The 23,962-nt window shown below is 39.3% G+C and overlaps 1 protein-coding gene across 1 annotated transcript in view; it reads right to left on the bottom strand.

Annotated features, from left to right (window-relative positions):
- Nucleotides 1-23,962, bottom strand: part of PHF21B (PHD finger protein 21B) — a gene marked incomplete at its 5' end in the record, with an annotated part of 63,837 nt that overhangs the window by 23,913 nt on the left and 15,962 nt on the right. The window contains 3 exons of the mRNA XM_030444633.1: nucleotides 159-281; nucleotides 1,499-1,849; nucleotides 14,621-14,713. Coding sequence (XP_030300493.1) covers nucleotides 159-281; nucleotides 1,499-1,849; nucleotides 14,621-14,713 — 567 coding nt within the window. The remainder of the gene's footprint in view (nucleotides 1-158; nucleotides 282-1,498; nucleotides 1,850-14,620; nucleotides 14,714-23,962) is intronic.

The following is a 23,962-nucleotide window of genomic DNA, read 5'->3' as shown; positions in this document are numbered from 1 at the left end:
TGCAGAGAAATCACCCTGATAGTAGAGATGCATCACTGGCAGAACGTTGAGCACAACTGCAGTAAGTACATACGCACACAGAAAATTGTTAGGAAATGTCCCCTCTAACTTAAACATACTGTTGCTCAGTTATTTAATAAAAGTTATTTAGAAATTACCTCTGGATTTTCCTCCTTTTTCTTTTTGGTAGCAGGGGGTCCCTGAGCTGACTCTTCAGGAGTTTTCTTTGTCTCCACTTTACTTTCTGTCTGGGTTTGGACTTGAGGCTGAATAATGATAACCTAAAAGACAATGTACAAATAAAGGAAGAGAATTCACTATATGAAACTTGATTTTTCAGTCTGAAATCTTGGATTCTTCTTTGAATGGTTACTTGACCCCTCAAGTCAACAGATGCCAATCACAAGCCAAAAATATAAAAACTTGGATATTTAGGTTAGGCTTCTAAATCTATACTTAAGTTTGTAAAAACTATTTTTAATAGATGCATTATAAACCTACTGCAGCCTCAGGAAACCACTCAGGAAGTGTCTCTGAAAATTAGGACACGTTCTATTTAGAGGAATTCCAAAGCTGACTCAGCAGAGTGGCTTCAGCACTCATGTTGTCAGTGATTTTAAGATCTTTCCTTTGATTTTATTTTGCACACAGGTAGAAGAGATGGAATTATTACACATTCAAAACCAGAGTCTGATCTCTGTAATACCCATGTCCCATCAGAGTACAATGTGATGGGAAGGGAGATAATCCTCAGTACTACTCATGTTACTGAGAACAAACCTGTGCAGTCAACAAGACCCAAAGTAGCAGGATCCCAATAGCAAATGACAATGAATGTATGCTGGGTACATTGCAGCTTTTATTGAATCTGTATCTGACAAAAGAGGGGTGAAGTTCTTGCATTTCAAAGCTGAAAAGCAGTACAAAGTGGAAACAAGTAATCCATAACTTGATTTTTTTCCTATTGATTTATCTGCTGATCAGTTTTGAAACCCTGAGCTCTCATTTCATTTGGTCTTCCCCTGAAAGTGTAGAAAGGAATGTCTGATTATTTGATACACTCCCCTGGGGTTAGTTGATATAACTAATATCACTGTGTAATTGAAGAGGGGGTCCAGAGGAAATTTGAGCCAGCATAGAATTCAGGGATATTATTAGCGAGGATTGGTTTGAGGAAATGGAAGATCATATGGAATCATAAATGTCAGACTACCTCATGGTGCACTTCATTCCTGCTAAAAAATATGCATGTACCCAGATAGATGTCTACCAGTGTCCTTGTGTCCCCTGTAGAATTCTCCCATTGCTTTCTGATTACTTTCTTTCAAAGGAAGAACTGACACCACTCTGCACAAGGCTGTGCGCTCCAAGGTGAATATGCTGCTTACAACTCCAATGCAATTCCTTTGTTTGATAACCAACCAAAAAAACCACCACAAAACAAAACACAAACAAACAACAACAACAACAACAAAAAACCAAGAAAAGCAGAACCTACCTTGTTGTCGGCACTAATGAGGAGTGGTTGGACTTTGATGCTATCGTTGACCACGGAGACAGTCGCGCTGGTGCTGATAGGAGTTGCATTGTTGGGGGAGGTGGAAATGATGGCGTATGCCACACCTGCACTGCTCAGAGGTGATGAAATAGCTGTAGGCTCGGTGACACTTTGTGACTGGCTGTTGGGTGTCTGTACATGGCTGACGGTGTTATTGGCAGTCGGGAGGGCAGGGCTGGGGTTTTTGATGCTGACTACAGTCGCCTTCTGGAAGGTAGGAGGCTGCTTGGAAGGTTGGTCTCTGCACGGGGAGATAGGGAGGCTGTCTGGAATCAGGGTCTTTGGCCTAACCTACAAGCAGAGAGTTGGATGTTATTAGGCGCAGCCTCACACTGTAATGAACAGACACTGCATACACATCCTCTCCCAGTAGAATCTCTAATTGCATTAACCATGGAGCAGGAGCATCCAAAAAACCATCGTGTAGCAACTCGAAGCAGCCAGGCATTCATTTACTTGTAGATATAATCCCAGCAGCCTTCAGCTGAGTCATTTTGGAGTCCTTAACTCATTGCAATGCTGAACAAGAAGGGAGGAAAAAGTCGATTCCTCACTTTTATTAGCACACATCCATACAAATGCTACTCAAGCCACATTCAGTTCTCAGTAGGGATGGCTAAGCTAAAGCCTTTGCAAAGAATGGAAACACCAAATGCAATAATTTCCTGTTCTGAAGGACACAATAGTCTTGCTATGAATTAAGGACTGGGAACTGAATCATTCAGGGAGTTGTGTGAAAGCATTTACAGGAACAGTAAGCATATAAATTTACACCAGTGGATCAGTTAATGAAGATCTCCACATTTTTAAGATGTTCCGTGTCTAATGGAGGGGAAATCAATCACACAATCACTCAGCTCCTTCCCACCCACTGAACTTGGCATTTTGTTGCTGTGAGTACAGATCTAGTGTGCAGCTTCAGGTGGGTACAGAAGGAACTTCCACGGATGGAGTGGGGGGAACTGTTTGCCAAGATCTGCAAAGGCTGCAGCTTTACCCAGAGCCGTGAATGATAGCTGAGAACAATTGTTTCCAGCTCATGTGATGTGTTTCCAGTGGGGTAATTAGCGTCACCCTGTCAACACGGCTCTGCCTTAACAACACGTTAAGTACAGTTCCAGGATTGAAAATAAATAATTTAAACTGCTTCACATGAAGTTAACTTCACTCCCAGCTTATTCGTTAACATGGCCACATAAAACAGTCGGTTCCCTCTGTGCTTATCTCGTCCTGTCACTTCTCACACCTCCCATACTGTGAAACGAAATGACAAGTTGTAAGAGACAGACACGGGGAACAGCTGCCTCTGTCCCTGCACTGCAGTCTACAGGAGCCCTTCCAACCATGCCTGCTGCAACCCTGAGCCTAAGTAAGCAATTTAATGAAAACATGGGGATATACTGATGTGCAGAAAATTGTCTCTCAAGGCTGGCCATCATACTCTATCCTGACAAGAGGGAGCTGCACCCATTCATCCCCTCAGTGAATATTAAGCGCAGGAATACACGTATTGTGAGCAAAGAATAGCAAAGAGAAGAAGGGTTTGCTCAGGGTCCTGAAGCAGACTTGTGACAAACACAGGAAGGCACCGTGTTTGGCTCACAGTTCCAGGGTAACATTGGAAGGCCTTACAGACCCATCGTGAAATGATGCAAAACTGCACTGAACTACAACTTTCAAAAGCAGTGCAGAGAGAATTGGTTTAAACCCATCCTGACCCAGGAACTCTGCAAAAACTAAGGCTTATAGTATAAACATTTAAGTGCAACAGGAGACAAAGCAATTTGTTCATGTCCGTATCAGCCAGTGATACAAGCAGCTCTTGTAATATCTACTCTTATAAGTTCATACTAATATAATTTCCTTCATATGTTACGTATTATATAAGTCTCTCATATGTAAGCCTCTAATTGCTCCTGCAGTCAGAGACACATTCACAGAAATAGTATCATTATTCAGAAAAAGAAAGTCTGAGAATCTTGGCAAAATACAGTTAAATGCATTATCACATCTTAAAAATTCTAATTTAATTCTTAGTTGTTTGGCTAACCTCTAGATTTTACCATTTCTCCTTATGACAAAATCATTTTCATGTAATTTAATGTAGCATCTGCTATCAACAGAAATATTGAAAACACACAAACAGATAAGCACATGTCTACAGATAAAGAGAGAGACAGAATATGGAGTACTTCAGATCAAAGATTCAACAGAATGGTCACCAAGATCTTCAGAAGAAATCAAGACTGACAAAAAATCAGCTCAGGAGTTTTTTGAGGCAAAACCTGTCATGTAGTCAACCAGGATCTACTGTACCTGTCACTCTTAATTGCACTTTTATATTTAATCAGAAGCCTAATGAAACCCAAATGCCTGTATACATCTCAGCTATATAGTTATCTTTTTTACACTATTACACACATACATTGACTGGCAGATGTAATACCTCAAATCCTGTGCACACCCGTTATACACATTCTGCAAGTTGTGGATGAATACATATCATTTGGCTATAAAATAAGATCTTCCTGCACAGAAAATTAAACAGACTTAATTTTCCAAAGTAACATATCCTTTATTTTATTCTATAAAGTTCTTCGTGCGGAAAAAGACACGATTTTGCCAGGAACATAAGCTGGGTGTTTTCTGCCACCGTGTGATCCAAAGGAGGTATAGCGCTCCTCAGAGTTCAAACCTTCACAAATTCCCTGGCAAGTTCAGTGAAGTTGCTGGAGAGTGTGGTTATTTGCAATTAGAATAATAAAAGAGTTGACTACAGAAAAAGTTCCAAGTGCTCCTGAGTTAAAGCTAAACCAGCTTACAATAATAATTATTCCTACAACCCACAGCCATGAATCCAAAACATACAGCAGGCACAAAAGCCACTTGTGCTCTAGCCCTGTGCCTATGAACCTTCCCCTCTTGAATATAAACACTAAGGGCAAGCACTCAATGGACAGGTAAGTGAAAGACCTTTAGGAGGGTTTCATGTTAAAACGAAACTGAGAGAATAAATGGCATCAGCTGGGAAGAAAAAAAATGAGGAAACAGCCAGTGTAATTTTCTTTTCCTCACAGCAAAACTGCAGCTTAAATTTGGGAGATGAAAGGGGGACCGTGGCACTGGCAGAAGTTTGGAAGTTGGCAGACACTGTAGAAGAACTGAAGGAAAACTAGGGCAGGGCACAGACTGTATTTCACATGCAAGCTATTGAAAAGGTATTTTCTACTGAAAGTAGCACAGGTTGGGTGGCACTGTCCCCGTTTCAAGAGCCACAGGAATATAAGGCACGGAAGTTTAGCAAAGGAGTAGAAAAGAGAAAGAACACCAGCCAGCATGAATGTTACCAAGTGAAAACTGCAACTGTTGGCGAGTGCTGCAAATAACAATTCTCCTGTAGCTCAACCCTCCTCTCCCCAAATATCTTCCATTTAACTTCTGACAGCTGTCAAAACAGAATGTGATACTACCAGGGTTCTAAATGCAGAAGAGAGAACTGCTTCTTGAATATAATGATTTCACAAACCCATGTTATTTTTGAATTTCCTCAATACCCACAATAACAGAAACATTTTATTTTAGGCGGTGATATTCAGACACCTCTGGTACTTCTCAAATAGCCTGCAGGTGAGTACACTGGTTAACAAGATATTCCAGGGCCTGAGATTTCACTGTGTGGGGACTGCCTGCTTTTCAGACAAGGAAAATAAGAGGGAGCCCAGTCCTGTGAGATGTTCAGAGTAATCTTTTTTTCAGCAACCTCTAATTTCATATCTCTTAAAGAGTTTCAGATCAGGAGAGAATCAGTTCCTGTAACTAGCATGACTTCCTGTGCATCCCCTATCATTAAGCTCCATCCAGATGCCCCTATATAAAGCCCAAAGGCTTCCAATACACCCCAACATCACTCCACCTCTCAAATCAAAAATTGTTGAATGCTACAGAGGTGAATGAATTGCTGAGCATCAGAGGTGGGAGAGCCTGAGGTGTGTCACCATTGACAAAGGCAACTGGTGATCATGGGCAATGTATTTCCTGAGCTACATCACATCAGGTGAGATGCATTCATGCTGTACTACAGAAAAAGGCAAAAATGTGAAATTCTTGCAAAATAAGCCCTCAAGATCCAAACCAAATAAGTATGGGGGAAAGGTGAATGGAAGGAAAGCATATGATTCCTTCCCATCTCTGTGGACAATCCTATGCAGCCCTAAAGGACAGGATTTAATTAGAACAGCCATCTCTGTGCAGATCTGCAGGTGCTATGAGAATTGTTATGGGCAACTCTGGTAAATGTGCTCTCTTTACAGCCTAGTGAAGAAGAGAAGTTAACAAGTGCACTACAATAACAAAACCGAAAGGGATCATCGTGAAACTCAAGCTCACAGGCTGGCCATAGAATTTCTCCCAGAAACTGAAGACTGATTTTAAAAGAAAACACTGAAGACTTCTTAACGATGAATTCATCATGAGCCCAAATAAGCTGTTATCATATTTTATGATGCTCCTGACCAGCATTTTATTGCAAGGCTGAATTTGCCTAACTTGAGTTTCCAGTTGCTGGATCTTGTAACAGCTTTGTCAGCAACACTGAAAAGCCCTCCCCCTCCCCAGGATCAGATATCAGCTGGATCATGCTCAGCATCCATCAGCCCTTCATACTGCCAGGGCTGATCTGTATGAGAGTAAATTTTTCATCTCAACGCAGTAGCACATTGCCTTTGAGAGAAAGACCATTATTCACACTTTATTTTCACTTCACCCTTGTACTCGGAGCTTAAAAACAAAAACTCAGAATGATCTGGCACAATTCATATGTCAAAGAGGCAAAGTGCTGGGAGCAGCAGACAGAGCTTTAATTCTTGAAAAGCTTTAGAGGATCACACAGAAAACATTAGCAATGGCTGATAAAATGAGTGCAATATGGGGTAATTATATCCTTCACCAGAATGAACAGATGCACACTGACTTCAGTAAAGCTGTGTCTATTTATGCCAGCTGAGAACCCAATCTCTTCCTCTTCTTTTTTTCAATCAATAAAAATTATGCAAAAGAAAAGATTCTTCCTAACTTTACAGCAATGACAAATTAAAAGCCAGGTTTCCCAATGGACCTAACTATAAGTGTTTTCAGCTTGCTTGATTTTTGGTTCATCTCCTAATAAACTCCTATAGTATTCAGCTTGGTCTGAGACCATAGTAAAAATAAAACCAGTTTATATTCTTGCAGCATGCAGAAAACCTAAAACTACATGTGGTAATGGATCCACATACTTTTCTTGCTTCCATCTGATAAGACTACACAGAGAGGAAGATACTCTTTAGCATGCATCATGAGGAAACTCCAGGCAAGGTGACCCAGCCCAATGAAACCTGTGTCCATGTATGATGTAAGCCTCTACTTAGCATCTAGATGGAATATTAGCCTGTGGAGCCACAGAAGAATGACATGAACTGCAGGTCAAAACCCTAAACCCAAACAAGTTCTACAGCCCATGGCTGCAGTCCTTGCTGCTCCAGACATTGAGGACCAAGGAAGAAATCTTAAAATAACTGAAGCCAACAGCAAATTTGAATAGTCTTCAGTAAGGCTACATCTCCACTCCACTAGCACCTCAAGACAAACTCTAATCTCTCATTCTACATGCCATGCAACCCAAGAATCACTCGGTGGTATTTTCACACATATTTAAATTACATGCACTCTATCAGACTTTTTCCACTGGAGTGTACACTTACTGTGCTTTGGTACTTCAATTTGTTAGTCATGGACAGACAACTTTAGTGTAAAGGTGACACACCAATAATATAACCCAGTGCAATTTTTAAGAAGACAAAGCTATTTCATTTAGGGTTTTTTCTCCTTCAGCTTTGCTTGTCACTACAGAAATGGAAGTTTTGCTGAGAGGGATGTTTGTGTGGGAATCTGCCAACCATTTTTTCTCTGGATGTTGGCATAAGGCAAGTCAGGTGGGAGTTTTTTATTAAAAATGTTATCAGTGTTTTGAATACAAAACTGTATTTTCACAGGAACTTGACTGACTTTTGCTAATGAAATGTGCATTTTCTCCTCAGCTATACTGCCTGTATTTTCTGGTTTGACATTGCTGCAGTTGAGATCATGATTCACAAAGTGGCTCTTTTCCATTTGCAAAGAGGAAAACTACCATTAAACCGGCAAATTAAAATCAATATTATTGCAAAAAAAAACAACAAGTAGGGGTTGAAGTTGACAAAGATTTCTGTTTTCTTTCCTTCTGCACAATGATTTTGTCTTTGAATATGCAGTTATCTATGTGCCTCTGAGGAAAGAATTTAATCTTTATTGTTTAGGATTACAATAGAAATATAAAAGCTAGACTGTGATTATATACACCAGTCAATAATTTACTTTCCCTTCTGCTCTGTTCAGCATTACATGTCAGCTTGCTTCTCTCTCAGATACTCATTTATGATTAACTTACATTTAAATATAAAGTGTTCATGAAGCCTTTAGTCTCCAACAAGTAAACATCTGTCTGCTTTCCTCCTATCTGCATACATCCACAGGCAAGCCCTGGACCAATCTGAGTATTCACTGGACTCAAACTTTGGTGTCACTTTAAAAACCCTGCATGTCACTTCTTTGTATTGTCCATCACTTTTCCTGCTTCTAGACAGTGATAAGAACACACTATTTGAATCGCTGCAACTCCTTTACTAGCCAAAATCAAAAATCTTGAAAGACAAAATAATAATAATAATAATGACAAAAATAGTTGGTCTACTGACAGCACGAGCAAGGTGGAGGCACACAAAAAGTTCAGACAACAGGGGATGAAAATGAAGGCTTTAGAGACAGAAAGTAGTGCAGTGAATTCCTCCAGGCCTCTGCTAAGTATTGCAAAGAAACCCTTGCTGTCTCTCTGTGAATTGGCCAGAGGTCTCCCATAAGCTTGTGCAATTGGCACAGAAGTTCAGAGACACAGCACAGTCCAGATCCAAGCCAAACATGGTTTTGAAGCACATGGTGTCAGAGAAGAGAGGTGACATTTCTTCTCATCTTTCTGATACTCTGCAAAGCAATATTCAATGTGGAGAAACATCAGTTTTCACCTGGGGAAAAAGTACCATGTCAGGTATTAAAATGGTTTGAATCTGTCCTGGGGGTTGTATGATACTTTAGGCTGCTACTTGCAGACTATCATGGAAATTGGTCTTTCTGCACCCTTTTCAGAATGGTCACAACACTGATTAGGTCTGAAGGTCTTAATCATCAGTAACAGCAAGTTCTTCTTCTCCTTCCCCACCACCAGTCCTCTCATCAAGGATAACTGCACTGGAACTCAGAAAGGCAGAGGTAACAGAGAGAGAGATTTCAGAAAATTTGCATCTAGGTGTAGATTCTCCCCTTGATAAACCACACACGTTCAATCGTGTCCACACTGCAAAAGTTTCTTATCACTGTCAGCCTTTGGCACACCACCATCTACAAGGGAACAGTTCTTATCTTACTGCCTTAGTCATACCTTCATCTGTCTTTGCTGAACAACTCCAGTGTAAAACACCTATCATGGAGCACACCAGATGCTCCAACAATTCCATGTCTTCCTCAGCAACACAGGCTACCTATCAAAGCTACCCACTAGTGTGTAACTGAGATTTCCACTGACATTTCAACACAGTACCATGTTTTCACCCCAATCTTCAAAGCTCTTTCTGTAAAGACTCAGTCTGGAAGGCCAAGGTAGCCACATGTCTCTGGTGCAGGGATTTTCTACAGCAAGGCAGATGTTCATTGCAGGCAGGTGTCTCAACCTTCTCTATGAAGTGAGGGCACAAATCTCGTGACTTTCTACAATAAATACTTCCTGTGTTATAAATCTCAGGCAGAAATATGTATTTGCTATTAAAAATAAGCAAACTGATAAAAAGGAACCCGTACTAGAATTCTCAGCTGCATGTACATCTTCCCAAAGGGAAAGGATGAGAGAAGAAATAGCTTATAACAGATGTTAATCTTTGTGCTTAACACATTACCAGAAGGTGCTTCAAATACAGTGACAAGCACAGTATACAACTGTTTGTAGAATAAAAAAGATTAAAAACTATATCTATTAAGGGCTGCATTTTCAGCCAGGCCTCTGCAAACTATTCATTTGAAAATACAATTTTGTTTCTGTTTGCAGCACACATACAGTCAATGAATATTAAATACTGTTGCAAAAGCCTTTGCTTGGTTATATACCATGCTGATTAAGTTACCTTGAATTAGATTATCTCTCTTCTCCTCCACTGGCATCCCAACACCTCCCCCTGGAAGAGCTGAGGGTTATATACCAGGAAGGCACATGACATCCCTTAGGGGATTACAGTCCTTTTCTCCTCTGATATTGTAATAATGACCTTACCCAATTCAATTATTCCTTACTCAAACAATCAAGTGCTCTTGTCTCTCCATTGCTTGATTCTGTGTAACTTTTTATACAAACCTGTATATCTGATAGCTTTTTTTCTAGTTTCACAAAAAGCTGACTTGCATTTAGTAGCACTTTCTAATGGCTATGCACAGTCTTAACACATTATTCTTAGAGATAACGAGTTACTTTTTTTTTTTTTTTTTTAAGACTTATGATGCAAACAGAGAGAAGCTTTGCCACAGGCCAATCTGTTAACACATTTCTTCTACAGTGCAAAGTGGCATCACACAACTTGAGTTCTGTCTATAGGAGCTGTTTTCCCTACAAGAGATCTTCCAAGAAGCCCTGTTACCCAGGAAGACAGCAGTGGTTGGTTTTGGTACATGTGTGAAGAGAAGCAGTAGCTATCTGTGGAACAGCATTAATGAGAACTGAGACAAGAAATTTTTTAAATTAGAACATGTGTTTAAGCTCTGGGGACATATAGAGACCACAGCCTCTGGCTGGGCCCACATGGTACCCAGTGATGAATAAATACACAGTAACAAACAGCACCTATCCCAAAGCTCCTGCAGCCCAGTGACAGAACTTAGAACCTACTGAATTATGCATATTAAAACTATTGTGGAAATAAAAAAATATAAGCAGCACTTGACAGCAGAACTGACTAGAGTTAACTGGAAAAAACACACATTTTACCTAAAGCAGTTGTGCATACCTGTTCCTTCCTGCCACCAACCTGCGTGGTAGCCCCACCACAGGCATCTGCTGCACAACTCTCTGCTCTGCTCTGATCATCAGTGTCATGAGCAAAGCCAACCCAAGCCCTGCCTTCAGCTAGGACTAGAAAAATAGGTCAGGGAAATAGCATTGTAATCTGATTTAACTGCTTTTCAAATCAACGGAGCCTCTCCATTAATTTGAATGAGAATTGGATTGGGCCCAAATCACTGACAACAAAACAGGAGGTTTAAAATCTTCCATTCGAAGAACAGAAAATAAGATTTCCCACATGCCTTCAGGTGGCTATGATGTGACTTAAATTTTTATATAAACTGGTTCAAAATAGACAGCCTGTCTGCTTGAAGCTGGAAATTGGATGACATAGGGCCATCCCCTCTTACAGCTGATGGGTGCCATAAAACAGAGGAATAGCTCAAAAATAAGAGGGTGCATCACTCGTGTTTGAGTGGACAGCCTCCGGGATCTGCTTCTCAGAGAAACATCTCACCCAGCATGAAACCTCAAAGGCCAAAGAAAGAAGAGAAAGACTTCCTGGAAATAGCTTCCCAAACATCACAGCTCATAGCAGAGATTTTATTTATTTGATGGAAGCATAAATAAGTTGATATTCTGTAGGGGGGGAAAAAAAAAAAAAAAAAAGGAGGAGAGAGAAAAAAAAAAAAAAAAGAAAAAAAAAAATTAAAAAAAAAAAAAAAAGAGAAATAAAAAGTAAAAAAGAAAAAAAAAAAAAAAGGTCTGCCAAAGAGGCTTGTTTTGGCAAATAATGAATGCCTAAAGAAATATTGTTTGCATTGTGCAATGAACTTGTAATTAATGTTTGTTTGCTCACCATTTAATAGCAGTTCTGCACTAAGTGATGGGATTTTGCTGCCATTTGTGAATGTGCAGATTTTGAAACTTCATTCCCATATGGAAGAGCTCCCAGGGGGTCATATCATAAACCCATTCAAATGAACAAAACAAATGACAAGTATCTGTACAAATGTGGAAAATGAGAAAGCTGTATGTATTATTTTACATAAGTATTGTTAAGTGCCTCAGTTTACTTGTGAAGTATTTTCCTGCTTGACTGCATGGAGGTAAATCAAAAGAGGCTGTCTAGATGAGGAGAATGAAAGAACCAGAAATATAAAACTCCTTTAGGTGTGATGAGTGATCCTTAAATGGAGAAGTGTCTTGTTTCTTTCCAGCCAGCCTGGCAATGCTTATGTCTCTCATGCTACTTCTATCTAAAGGGAATCTGAAATACCAAAGAAATTAATGAGAATGGCCAAAAGGAGAGATATCAGGTATACTGTCAAGAATGCAGACAGTGACCTGGATCAGTCCCACTACATACACCTGGAACAGAAGTGCATTCTGTCTGCCTAAGAGGGAAGCCACTTCCACAGGGTGGCTATGTGACAAGGGGGCTCCTAACACAGCAGGAATCCTAAAAAGGGTCCATCCAGGCCTTCCAGCCCTCCCTAGGCAAAAAGAGAGGCAGAAGCACGTATAAATCAGATTAAGCCAGCCTAAGGGAGATTACACTGCTTTAGTGTTCTCAGTGCAAAATGCTATGGAGTTCTTGGTAGAGGAATGAGGAATAACATTTTCTTTTCGAAAAGCTGACTCTTTGCTGCTACAGGAGCACCCAAAGTAAATGTTCTAGCAAATGCCAAACACAGTTGGCCCCTGCCTGGTAGCATGCTTGGGAGATGGTGGCAAAACTGCCCCTCAGGAAGTCAGTCCTAGATTGTAGCCCTAACTCAGGGCAAGGTACAGCGACCATGCCCATCACACAGGGGAACAAAAGGAGGTTGGTAGCCAGCCTGCTCCAGAACTGAGTCTGATGCAGAACAGCTGAGAGAACATGGACTGTGGCAGGATTTAATTCTGCACAGTTCCCAGCTCTTACTGGGAGATATTATATGCCCTTTAATTTCCAAAATAATTTTTAATTTTCAACTTGTTTTCTTAGACCAATGAGGGAGAAGAGGGAAGGGATGTTCTTTACCATAATACTTTTGTGATATTCTGTGGCACTGCTTCCTGTCATTTCCATCTGAAGTTTCCATTTCTCCTGCACCACAGATTCCTATCAACTCTCAAATCATGGCTATATTAGATATATCTTTCAAGCATCTGCCTATTTTCTTAGAAGCTAAACTTTCTACTTGTAGATGACAACAGGAAAGTTTGATGGGTAAAAGGAGCACCCCACAAGGATATCATATGGAAATTTTAAAATTCACTGGAAAACAAACATACTGCAAAGCAGGGCAGACTTGAGTGGGGCAGGATGTTGCTGAAGAATGAGCCAGTGGCCTGTGAAAAAGGCAGAAGAAGCCTCATAATAATATAAAAAGTGCCTGTGACAATGCAATCTTACATACAGTTGCCTGCTTAAATTTTGTTTTAAATAGAAATGAGCCTGCTATGTGGTTATTTCCCATGCTATCTATATGGACTAGACAATTTTGTAAACTGTGGCTTAGGGATGCTGAGAAAGGGCTGGTGTTTCATTACTATTAAGTGTGACTGCATAAAGAGGTCTGAAATTCAAGGCTGAGTTAGGAAAGGTGTGAAACAAAGTGAAAGACAAACAAAAATATTGCTATGAGCTAAACAGAAAGATAGAAAGGATACACGTTCTTTACAAAAGTTGAGGAAATCAGCTTCCTCCACTTTTTACAACTCCAAAATTGAATCTAACACTGAATGAAAATTTTTCTACTCAACAAAATCATAGAACATTGATGCTTCTCTGAGTGAAGCATTTGCAATGCCATCATCGTGGCTGAAACATAACCTTAATGATAATTTAAGCCCCTGTTACAGGTCTTTCAGCTGCTCTATTTTCAGGAGCAATCTACTCATCTTTGACACCCCAAAATGGCAGAAATCAATGTGTCATTATGCTGTAAGAACAACTGAAAAGCAAAGCCTTGAACTTGATAAGAAAACTATAACCTTCCTTTATGTTCACAACTTTGCCTTCCACAAAATGTGATTTAAGGAGAGAATTTAAGAACTTTATCTTGGAAATACTCCTTCCTGCAGGCAGTTTTAGCTCACCGATCTTCTAACAGATTCTGCCACTGAGAAAACATTAGGAAAAAAATAAAGTAACAATAGAAAGACCCAATGTTAACTTCAATGCTAGAAAAGTTTTCATGTATGAAAAACAGACTTCTTTGCCACACAGAAAGAAATATTTTTATACTTAATAATCATGAATTCAAAAGCTCACCACAGAACTCCAGAAAAAGTCACCAAACAAATGACCTCCAAATATTTTGAGGAAGATAGGTGAAATGGGGAATGAAGTGTATGCTTAAGGAAAGAGTGATGGATTTTCATTTAAAAACAAATAAATATACACACACACACACAAAGAAACACACACTGCTTGAAAAAGATTTTAAAAATCTGTGAGCATAACTCTCACTGCTATCCAGCCAATTTCACCTCAGTCTGGCACCTGGGTTAGTTGGACCAAAACTTTATCTGGGGTAGACAGGGATAAGGTAAATAAGTTCCTTAAAGAATGTGTGTGGCTAAATGTTAAACATAAAGGTTAATACTTCCACCACATTTTAAATTACTGAACTGCAGATTTTCACTTCTGGGATTTGATTCATTTTACAAAGCATAGAGGTACAATTCACGGCATGTACTTTGTTATTCTACAAAGAATCTACAAGATTTTGTATAACTTTTCATTGTGCTAACAGTATGCTCCCAGAAGAAAACAGATTTAAATTTTTTTTTTTTCATAAGTTGGAGAAAATTCCAGCTCTGCAGTTCAACTCATTGAAGGTGAGTCTTTATTCAGCAAAATGAGTGAACTGATCTACTCAGACCTGAGCACCAGGCAGAAACAGAGCAGAATACATACAAAATCACACAACCCCTCCTTTTGAAACTGTGTTTTGTACCTGAGGTAGCACTGCTGGTCCTTGTCCTGCCAACCTCTGCAAGGAGCTGACCTGAGGAACCTTAATGGGCACTGCAGTGATAGTTCCCAAAGTCTGTTGGAAGAAAAACAGTTGAACACAGCTTAAAACATTTGCACAGCTTCCCCAGATAAAATCTGCCCAACCCAGCGGTTTTCCTTCCAGCTCTTTGTCTCTTCCTAATTTATAATGGAAGAGTGTACTGTATCAGTCCATTTGAAGCTCTCTATTGCCTCATGAGTCAGAGACTCTTCCATTTCTTTAACCTTGTCTAACTAAAGCTATTGTCTCCTTAGACTACTTGGTCATTCTGAGTGCAAAGGATACATTTAATTGTGAAGGGTTTTTTGGTGTAGAAAGAATATACAAGTGTGCTGCCATGGCTAAAGGCTCTCTAGGTTCCAGCTTATTTTCAAAAGTGAACTGGAGAAAGGTGAAACACACAGCAGTGAAACTCCATAATGTGCATTGGTAAGATGATTCATTTCATGGCAGGCAAGGGTCACATGAGTTCATTGTGTCTTACTAAATAGTAAACAATGAATTAGTGGAAAAAAGAGCTACCTATAAATCTACTTCAGTACACTATAACATAACAGTCAGCTAAAAGAACATCCATTTGGGCCAACACAGCAGCTATTACTATCCACATTTATTTTCCCTACTCACTCTTCTCTTAATTGTATAGCAATTTTATCCAGAGCTTATTTAAGATGGAATGGGATGGGATGGGATGGGATGGAATGGGATGGGATGGGATGGAATGGAATGGAATGGGATGGAATGGAATGGGATGGAATGGGATGGAATGGAATGGAATGGAATGGGATGGAATGGAATGGGATGGGATGGAATGGAATGGGATGGAATGGGATGGAATGGAATGGAATGGAATGGAATGGAATGGAATGGGATGGAATGGAATGGGATGGAATGGGATGGGATGGAGTATTTCAGTTGGAAGGGACCTACAACCACATCTAGTCCAACTGCCTCATCAACCCAAGGCTGATCAAAAGCTAAAGTACATTGTTAAGAGCAATGCCTCATCAACTATTACAGACTTGGGGCACCAACCACCTCTCTAGGAAGCCACTTCCAGTGTTTGACCACCCTCTCAGTAATTAAATGCTTCCTAATGTCTGAACCTCTTCTGGAGACCCTTTGAGCCATTCCCACACATCAGATCACTGGATCTCAGGGAGAAAAGATCAGCACCTCCCTCCCCACTTCCCATCCTCAGGAAGCTGTAAAGAGCAGTGAGGACACCCCTGAGCCTTCTTTTCTCCAAATTAGACATACCCAAAGTCAGCCCTCACAGGACATTCTTTCCAGCCCTTTCACCATCTTTGTTCCCCTCTGGGCACATTCAAGGAGATTCACATTTTTCTTAAATTATCAGACCCAGAATTTCACACAGTGCTGAATCCAATGGGATAATCACCTCTTTGTTGTGTTGGTGCATCCCAGGATGTGGTTTGCCCTATGCTGGCTCAGTGCCAGCACCTCCAGGTCCCATTCTGCAGGGTGGCTCTCCAGCCACTCCTCTCACAAGTTATATTGTGCCCGTTTTTTTTACTCTGTTCCACGAGCAGAATCTGCCATTTCAGTTTATTCAATTTTATCTCATTAATCATAGCCCAATGCTCCAATTTATCTAGATCCCTCTGCAAGGCTTTCCTGTCCCTCAAGAGAGTCAGCAGCACCTCCCAATTTGGTATCATTAGGAAATTTGCTAACAATGCCTTCACTTCCCACATTCTGACTGCTGATAAATATATTGAACAGGATTGGGCCTAGAACTGAAGCCTGAGGAACAGTGCTGGTGACTGGCTGCCATTCAGATGTAGCCCCCTTACTGCAACCCTTTGAGCTCTGCACTTCAGCCGGTTCTTCACCAGCACACCATGAACCCTCTCATCCCACAGCTGGGTAACTCACCCAGGAGGCTGCTGTGACAGACAGTACAAAAAGCCTTACTAAAATCCAGAAGAACTACATCCACCACCTTCCTTGAATGCACCTTATCATAGAAGGGTATTGAATTTGTTAAGCAGGGCTTTCCTTTTTTGCATCCATGCTCACTGTGCCTGGTGATTGAATTATCCTTTAAAAGCCTTTCGACAGTACCCCATATCAGATATCTGAGGAATATGAATATTTTTCCCTCCTTCTATGGACAAATATACTACTGTATTCTACATAAAGTTTACTTTGTAGGTGGATAAGTGATACTGTCAATCCAGTATTATCTTTAACTTTGATGAATACAGGTGAATACCAAGAGTAAGCAAATTGTGTAATGTAGTCAAGTACACAAAAGCTTCCTCCCTCCACCCCCACCTAAAAATCTATGTTTGTTTAGCTCTAATCCTTTGCTGACTTTTCATCTTTCTGCAGGGATATAAACATCTATAGATGCATATTTACATGGTCTGGTATAGATGGTCTGATTAGCAACTCCTTTTTGACCTCACACACAGACGCTCCCAAAATACTGGATCCAGTATATCAGTTCTACTTTATTTTCTCCATTAAAAAGGATGGATAGCTTAAAAATTTAAGGTTGGGCCATAGAACTAAAGAACATAGCTAACTTTCCCTCTTCAGTCTCCTTCATTATTTCATCCTTCATTACAGTTCTTATTTTGGTCAACTGACAAATATTATTAAGGCAAGGTTTTATAACTTCTATCTAACATTTCTTAATTGCTGTTGAGACTACATGGCAATATAAGCAAGCAGATGATTTTCACTGTAACAGCAAGAGACACTTTGTCACCAGTCACAAAATTTTATCAGGCTGCTAAACATAGCTAATAAGGAAAAAAACTACATTCAGCAGAATTCTGCTAAATTTAAGTCCCCTCAAAACAGAAGTATCAGATCACACCCAGTAAGATAAAGTATGCTAATATTATCCCAGTCTGGTAGCAAAATTTGTCAATAGAAAGGAAACTACAGTGTAATCAGCTCAAGGAAAGCAAACTGTGTCAGGTCCATGCTGCTATGTTCTCCTTAAAATCTCCACAATAGAGTGGTAAAACACTCTATTTCACTTTCACTGCACCGTTTGATAAGAATACCATGCATTTCCATGCAGAATATTTTTAATAAACTTGTCCTACAGATTTGTATTTTTAACTCTGCTACTCCTCTTGGAGACATTTGGGGAGGTGACGTTATATATTCAGCAAAGATCAAAATTTGCATGAGATTTGGCTGAGTCAAACAAGGAGAGCTGTACAATTATAAACAGGCAATTCTGTCTTGAGCCAAAAGCACTGCAAAGGGGAAGGAAGGGCAGGAGGTGTAAAAAAAAAAAAACCAAAAAAAAAAGCAGCATTTTCACCCATGGATGCCAGAACAATGAAGTTATAAAAGTGAAGGTATTGACAGCAGAGTGAGGAACAGAAGAGGGTATTTGTATTGTTAAAAGGTGATACATGGAATAAAAACAATGGGAAGGACACTATAAACTATCTGAATGAATCACTTCTTTGCCTTGTCTACCATATCACAGCCTTACACATTGGGAAGGACAACATGATGAATTCCTGCAGCCTGGAGAGAAGAACTTGAGCTGCCACCTGCTGCTATTGCCCTTGAGCAGACGCATCAGAACTTCCTGCTTTAGCATGAATTAAAATTAATTCAGCCCAGTTATTTGCTTTTTAAGGTGATTATCAGAATGAACTTTCCAATCCACACTAGAGGAACTGAAAGTTTATCACAAGTATGATCTATATTTTCTCTCCATCCCAATACTGCTTCCATACAGAATGAAATTTCTTTCACAAAGCAGTTAAGCCTGAGTTTTCCTTGGAAACGTTAAGAGCATCACAATTTCTTATGGGCTACACATATGACCTCTACAGAAAGTTAGAAAAAAGAATTTCTACCTTCTGGAAGGTCATGCTTAAAGTTTTGTTGCACCTCTTGCCATTTTTATATATACTTCCTCTGACCTTGAAAACACATATTCTGACATTCATGTTCCAATAGATAAAATAGTTCCACTGGCCAACAGAATACCATGTATTAAAATACAAAGTGCCACAGTTAGTGAATTGACTATAAAGATAAGTATCAAATTACTCAGAAATTAGGCAGGATACGGTTACCGGTGAGCAGGATGCACAAAGACTCCACGTCTGAACAAAAAAAATCTCTTTTCCTGTACTACAAATATGAATCATGAGGGAGAGTAAAAGAAATAAAATAAAATAAAATAAAAATTTTAAAAAAAATTTAAAAGAGAGAGAGAGAGAAAGAAAAGCCACAACCCTGCCTGAAACCAAATGCCTATATCCTGTGAGGAAGGAGTTCATTTCAGCCTCTGGGTGAGATAGGTCATAGGGGCAATTCTGGTTTATGTTTCAAAACAATGAATGGGTGAGCCAAAAGGAATGGGAATGAGAGAAGAAACCAGAAATGCCATAAAACTGTTCTCTTAGATTCACTTGAAGACGAAGTCAGGAGGCATTGTCCGTGGGTATATCAGAGAAATGATCATTACTTCTGCCACCTACACTATCAAAAAATTCATAAGATTTATTTTCCTGCAGTAGGCATTCTAGAATGATCTTGAGAGAACAAACTATAGCATTCTTAGGTTATGAAATTTTCAGTGACAAAGATGCAGCCTCCTGTTTACAAATGGTTTTATAGTAAGAATCTGTTACTTAATAGTCCAGGAAACAATCTCAGTATTAAAATGGCATGGCCAAGGGAAAATTCAAAACTTTAATCTCACATTAGTAATAGCAATATAGTGTGTTCAGACAGAAGGATATCTAAGAACTTATTTTACTTTTTACTATTTACATGGTATTGATACTGTTTCCCAGCTCAGACAATAAATAGTTCAAGCTGATGCATCAGCAGAATTCAGTGACAGAAACCTCTGTACTTTTTCTGTAACACATTTCATCTGTTATCTCAGGGAACTTCACCTAATTCAGTTTTACTGTCTTTGTTTTAGTGATGAAAAAAAATCAAGATTTAGAGGTAAAACATTTTTGGCAGGCATTGGCTGTCGTGCAGGTGGAAGTATAAGCCAGACTTTCTACTTCCAGTGTCTCGTCCATATGATTGATTAACTTAATCTCATCTGTTGATTTAGAGTCAAATCTGAATTGCCTAAATTTTAGGTCAGATTTTAATGATCAAATCAAGCTGTCTCCATGATGATGGGCAGAAGAGCTGAAGTATAAAACAGAGGGATTTGCAGTTGCAATCTCTGTAATGAAGGAGGCGCAGGTGCTACAAGGGATGGTTGGGCAGTTTGGCTCTGGGTACACTTCTCAGTGCATTTCAGAGCCCTGTTTTATTCCACTTAAGGTGGTAAATAAATAAGCACAAAAAAATCACTTCCCTGGCAAATAGAAAAATAAATGTCCTTATCTGATGTTCTTGGCCAGGCAATAAGAACTGGACAAACTCAGCATGGCTTAAGCTGTAACAGGACAAATACTGCACATACTCATCTTAGCACTTCAGTTCTACCTGGGTCCTCAGCTCAAGGCCATGAGCTGCAATAGGTGTGTAACCAAGATACCTTCCTCCTAAAATGGGGAATAAACTTTTTCCTCCTGTTAACATTTCCACATCTTTTCAGTCACAAACTTTCCCAGCTTGTCATGGTGAGCTGGTGGATCAAAGACTCGTCATTCACTAATTCTACACTATGATTTTCCCCCACGTAGGTATTTTTTTTCTCCTTTTTTTTTCAGTTTGTCCAAAGAGCAAGCTAGTGCACACTCTTATAAACCTTTAATTAACAAGCTGAAAAGACATCTTTCTGGCAACACCTGACCTTTAAGCACTTTGTATGAATTTATCAATACCAGCAGAAACAATAATTTAAAAGGGTATTTTATGAGTGTTGAATAGTTAATGGCAGCACTTTTGTCCAGATAAATGAGTTTCTTATTTCTACACTTACAGCTCTAAGTATTTTAATAAAAATGGTCCATAAAAGTAAAAAAATAACTCCAAATCTTTCCTCTATCTAAGTCTATTTAGGCTTTTCTGGTGACCCCTTGAAACACCTAGAGTGTAGAGGAAGCACTGAAATGTGAAGTGATGGGAGAAAGTGCAGAGCCAAGTTTCAGTTTGCCTGAGCTGCTTTCATTTGATGGTATCATTTAAGTCAGATTTACTATCTTTATGCTGATATTTTTTTAAAAATTAAAAAACAGCAACAACAACAAGAAAAAAAACAACCCAAAAAACAAACAAAAAATCCCCAAGAAAACCCCCCAAAACCCCAAAAAAAAACCCAGTTGTATTTCATACTTCCTAATTCACTAAACCTTACATTAAGCAGCATTTCTTATCCCAGGCAGGCATCTGGGAGCTCAAGACCTCTTGGTAAGTCCCACCTCAAGCATCAGCCCCAGGGGCTAACAAAGGCATAAGGCTACAACACAAACCACATCCAAACCCCTGTCTTCAGTGACCTATACAGAGCTGACAGGTACCTGGCAAGTCAGGGACACCTTTTTTGCTTAAGCAATCCACAGATGCCCTCAGATAGGAACCACAGCAGGCCCACTGTGTAGGAGATCTGCAGTCTTACAGTTTTGGGTGAATGTCATGGAGTAACATGCTCCAAAGGGTCATATTTTGAATTGCAAAAACAAGTGAAGAGATGCAAATGAAATAATCTTTTTTTTTTTTTTTCAGTTTACTCTCCAAGAAAATAATCAGAATTTGAAAAAAGAAGAACAATCCAAAAGAGGAGGGCACAGTTGCATTAAAAGACAAAAAAAGCAATGCCTCCCATGTAATCAAAATAATCAAATTTAGAAGATATTGCCAAGTGCAGTTAAAAAAGAAAATCACTATGTTTGCTTTGAATTGCAGATTCCTTCCCCCTCTCCTTTGGATGTAGTAAAGATGGATGCTTAAAGACCTGTTCCCACATTTCATTATCAGGACAAACTTATTGTTGAGCTTGAGTACATGAGCAGTATAGGATCGCATCACAGACGTAAAACTGTTAGGGGACACAACTCTCCTCCCATTTCAGAATTACATCAGTAGAGAAAAAAAAACCACTGAAGTCAATCACTGAAGAGAATCAGACTCAATGAGTAACAGAAGGTTAAAAGCCATATAGTTTCCAAAGCCTTTCAGCATGTTACCAAAATACATGCTTAACTCAGGAACATATGGGTTTGTTATATCGTAGCAGAACAGTTCAATTATTTGAGTTCAACTGACACTGCATTGCTGTATTATTTGCAAACTACTTTATACTGACATCAATACTGCAGCACAAATATTGTGTTCCTCCAATGTATTATAAAACACTAATCTTTTTCTTTTTAAAGTACATATGCATCTCTCGAAGATCTAGGTCTTCATGTTGCAAATAAGACACCTAAGCTATTAAAAAAATGTTTTTGTCTGTAATGTGTTCAATATTGGCAACAACAGTTTTACAGAATGGATTTTTAATGTGGTAGTGACAGGGGAACAGATTGCTATGGCAACAGCAAAGATGAAAATTCTTAACCTGAATGGATCGTCACTGAAGTAATTGCAGGGGATTTTTACCCATTCTACATCCATTTTACAACTTGAATGCTGCATTCAACCTTGAGCTTGCTTTATATAAATGCCAAGCACTATATGCAACATCCAAGTTCATTTGACTTAAAACTTGCTGTACCTTACCTCAATAACCCAGGACAGTTGTTGTCCTCCAGCTGACCCAAACATCTGAATGCTGTTATTTTGCTACGTAGTCCACCAGTAAAAGCACTGAGTGCTCAGGTATAACTTTGAAGCTCCTGAAAGGCTTGTATGGGTACACATTTTTTCATTCCCCCTAGACCTAACTTCTACAAAAAATCTGTGCAAATCATTCCACATTTTTAAAATATGAAATGACTATGCTTGGTATTTGTAATAATCTGGTGGAATAATGACATAGTGCAGGTTCACTCTCAGGTTGTATCCGAAGAGACTGCACTTCAGACATATTTTGTGTGAGAGACAATTTAATCGGAATTTCACAGAAATTTAAAGATTTCTCCTCCAGGTTTTAAAAGTGTTTGTTTTCCACACTCCCTTTCTCTCTAGTCAGAATTAATTAATCATGCTCTTGTATGCACATTTATTATTCTTATGAAGTAGACAATCAGAAACACAACAAGCCCCATGGCTTTTTTAAAAATACCAGTATTTTTGAAACCATCCTTTCTCTGGGCACTAAAAACACCATTTAAACTAATCCTCATTATAGCCAATTAACAATAACTCAAACTAAGCCAGATGCTTTTGCACTGAAGCAGCCTAGAGCTGCTCTCACTGCCCCTCACAAGGCCCTGTACCAGGGTAGCAAGAAGCAGCAGGAGGCAAGGTACCACCTTCAATTCCAAACCTGCTTTGAAAACCAGGGTGTGAACAAATTCTTAATAGCTGCTGAGGTATTCATACCTATCTCTTTCAACACCACTCATCTCTAAGGAAAGCCACAGTGGTATCAAAGCTCAGGAGGGTATCGGAGGAGTATATGCAGAGATAAAACAAACAATTTTCTGCTTTTACTGTGGCTCTTTGGCTTTTCAGTACCATCTAATTTATCTCTGCTTTCACCACGGCTCTTTAGACTTTTCAGACCACTATCTCGACTTCTTGCTAGTTGCACATTCCCATCTGGGTAAACTCAAAAATACAAAACTATTTGAACACATTGCAGTATGTATTCTGGCAAAATAAACCCATGATGAATACAGTTCATGAGTATCCCTGGTTCAGAAATTCCACTGGCTACTTAAGCAAGAGGATAGAGAACTGTGCCAAATACCTGTTCTTAAACACAGCTCCTTTCACATTATCTACCGGGTCTGTGGGGCTTTTTAAGACACTGCTATTTTTATCAAAGGAAACAGGATTTTTCCACTGTCATTAGATCCCACTCTAAATTTCTGAAAAGGAAAAAAAAAAAAAAAAAAAAAAAAAAAAAAAAAAAAAAAAAAAAAAAAAAAAAGCAAGCAGAAAGTAAGCAGAAAGTTTGGCTATGTGGAGTGTATTATGCACATACCTGTTCTGTGATTTGAAGCTTTATTCAGAAATCAATTAATTAAGTCTCCACCTCCTGCACAAATGAGTGTAGTCTCACTGAGTTGCAACAACACTCAGCAGCTGTGATCACACCTATAGTCTCTTGCTCAGCTGATTCATAAAAGATTTGCTGTTTAACTACTAAGCTGTTCTAGGCTGATGTTGTTTTTAATGAGTAATGTCTTCAGATTACTTACTCGCTGTTCACAGTCTGCAGAAATATTTCTGAGTAAAGGGGGAAATGCA

The sequence above is a fragment of the Calypte anna genome, chromosome 1, assembly GCF_003957555.1.
Source record: "Calypte anna isolate BGI_N300 chromosome 1, bCalAnn1_v1.p, whole genome shotgun sequence".
NCBI lineage: Eukaryota > Metazoa > Chordata > Aves > Apodiformes > Trochilidae > Calypte > Calypte anna.
Note: the sequence above shows the minus strand (reverse complement) of the source record. Positions and strands in the feature narration are given on the sequence as shown.